The 2,021-nt window shown below is 60.5% G+C and overlaps 1 protein-coding gene across 1 annotated transcript in view; it reads left to right on the top strand.

Moving 5' to 3' along the window:
• The first annotated feature begins 1,665 nt into the window (after positions 1-1,665).
• MINK1 (misshapen like kinase 1) overlaps positions 1,666-2,021 on the top strand; it is a 45,797-nt gene continuing 45,441 nt past the window's right edge. The window contains exon 1 of the mRNA XM_044921395.1: positions 1,666-1,939. Within this exon, the coding sequence (XP_044777330.1) occupies positions 1,883-1,939 (57 nt within the window). The 5' untranslated portion in view covers positions 1,666-1,882. The remainder of the gene's footprint in view (positions 1,940-2,021) is intronic.

Genomic DNA, 2,021 nt, shown 5'->3' with positions numbered 1-2,021 from the left:
AAAAAAAAAAAAAAAAAAAAAAAAAAAAAAAACAGAAGAGCTAAACTCAGCCTTAGCAGATCAAGGAAGGCTTCATGGAAGAGGTGATTTAGACATGTAGGGCAAAGCAAGGTGCAGTCAGAGTGGGCGTGGTGAGAATATTCCAGGGAGAAGAAACAGCAGGTGTGCAGGCTGGGGGTAAGCTTCTGTTAGGTTCTGGCCACGTGAGTAGAAGATTTCAGTATGGATAGAACATGTGAGATCGAATGGCAGAGTGTTGAAAACAAGGCAGGAGAAGCGGGCAGAATCTTAAAGGGTCTTTGATGCCATACTTTATTCCAAAGTGGGGGCAGAGTGAAGGGTCTCAAACAGGAGAGTGACATCAGATTTGAGTTTTAGAAAAATCGCTGTGGGTATGGAGAATTGACTTGAGGGGGTCCAGGCAGGGAGACCAGGCAGGTGGCTGATAAAGAGTAATGGAGGTAAGTGGGGATTGTGGCGTGGACAAGGGCAATGACAAGGCAAACAGGAGGGGAGGGGAGCAAAACTGGACGTGCATCCAAATGTGCTAAAGAGAAGGGTCTAGAAACGAGGATGTTAACCCCTTTCCAAGGACTTTTCATTCAAACTCTCCTAAGCGATGTTTGCATTAAGACGGGTGTTGCGGTCTTTCAGAGACAATATTGCTGGAAGTGATCTTGGGGAGCAAACAGCCTTCTTCCTCTACTTCGCAGGGAAGAAAAGCCCAGAGAAGCAAAGCAACTTGCTCAAGGTCACACAGCACGACAGTGGCAGAACATGACTCCTGGTTCTTTTCATAGCCTCACCCAGCCTCCAGTGAGGCTAATGGCTGGGGGTGCTGTGCCCACACTAGACCTAAGGTGACCCAAGCAAGATCTGGAGGGGTTGGACATGGGTTCGTCCACCTCTCCTCCACCTCCCCCTGCCACCCCTTCCCCCACACGCGGCTCCAGGGATCGGTCAATGAATAATTGTTGAAACAGCTCCTTTGTGCAGAGACAAAGGTGTGCGGGAGGATTCCCCGCCCTGCGATCTCAGGTCCCCTCCTCTACACTCCCGACTCCAGCCAGTGAGGGGGTAAAGGGCACTCCCGAGGCACCCGGCGCCCCCGCCCAACTCCCACGTGGTTTCTCTAGCCAAATTCTCACCCCGAGGCCCCTCCCTCGGCGGCTCCACTGTTGCCATGGCAATTAGGTGGGTGGACAGCCCATCCTATCTAGAGGCCACCCAGTCCTCGCGTGGGGAGTTACCATAACAACCCCCCTAGTAATCGGGGGGTTGGGTCCCGCCCCCTTCCCCCGCAAATAGAGGTGGGTGGCTTGATTGGCAGCCGGGCACACGAAAGAGGAGGGAAAGGGAAGGAAAAGCGTCAAAGGAGAGCGAAGAAGGAAATGGGGGAGAGAAAGGGCAAAACACAGGGGAAGGGAAGGAAACGCGTGTGCGCACGCGCGCCGGCCGGTGGGCGCGCTCCGCGGCCGCCCGGCCACCGCCCACTTCTGCTCGCCAGGCTCGCGCGGCCGCTCGGTCCTCGCGCGCGCCTTTCGCGCTCGCTCTGTCTCCTGCGCCTGCGCGCAGGTGTCGGCGCCTAGGGGGAGGGGAACCCGGCGCGCTCGCGTCACGTTCCCTCGTCCACCCTCCCGGCGCGCGGCCACTCCGCGCCTGCGCAGGAGAGTCGGGAGGCTCGGGTTGCGGGCTCCGGGCGCTAGCTCCTGTCAGTCGGTGGGTCGGTCCTCCCGCCGGCCCTCCCCCTCCGCGTCCTCCGGCGGAGGCGCGGCGGAGTCCGCCCCCGGGATCCCCCGATGGGGGAGAAGCGGCGACGGCGGCAGCGGAATAACCGAGCCGGAGCGTAAGCGGCCCCGGGGCCCGGCTGCCCGCGGAGGCCATGGGCGACCCAGCCCCCGCCCGCAGCCTGGACGACATCGACCTGTCCGCCCTGCGGGTGAGCGCGCCGCCCCCAGCCTCGCCCCGGTTCCTGCCCCCCGCCGCCGGGGAGCGGCGCGGCCGGCCGCCTCACGTGCCGC

Source organism: Neomonachus schauinslandi, chromosome 15 (genome assembly GCF_002201575.2).
Source record: "Neomonachus schauinslandi chromosome 15, ASM220157v2, whole genome shotgun sequence".
In the NCBI taxonomy this organism is placed as follows: Eukaryota; Metazoa; Chordata; class Mammalia; order Carnivora; family Phocidae; genus Neomonachus; species Neomonachus schauinslandi.
This window is presented reverse-complemented; position numbering and strand designations above follow the sequence as displayed.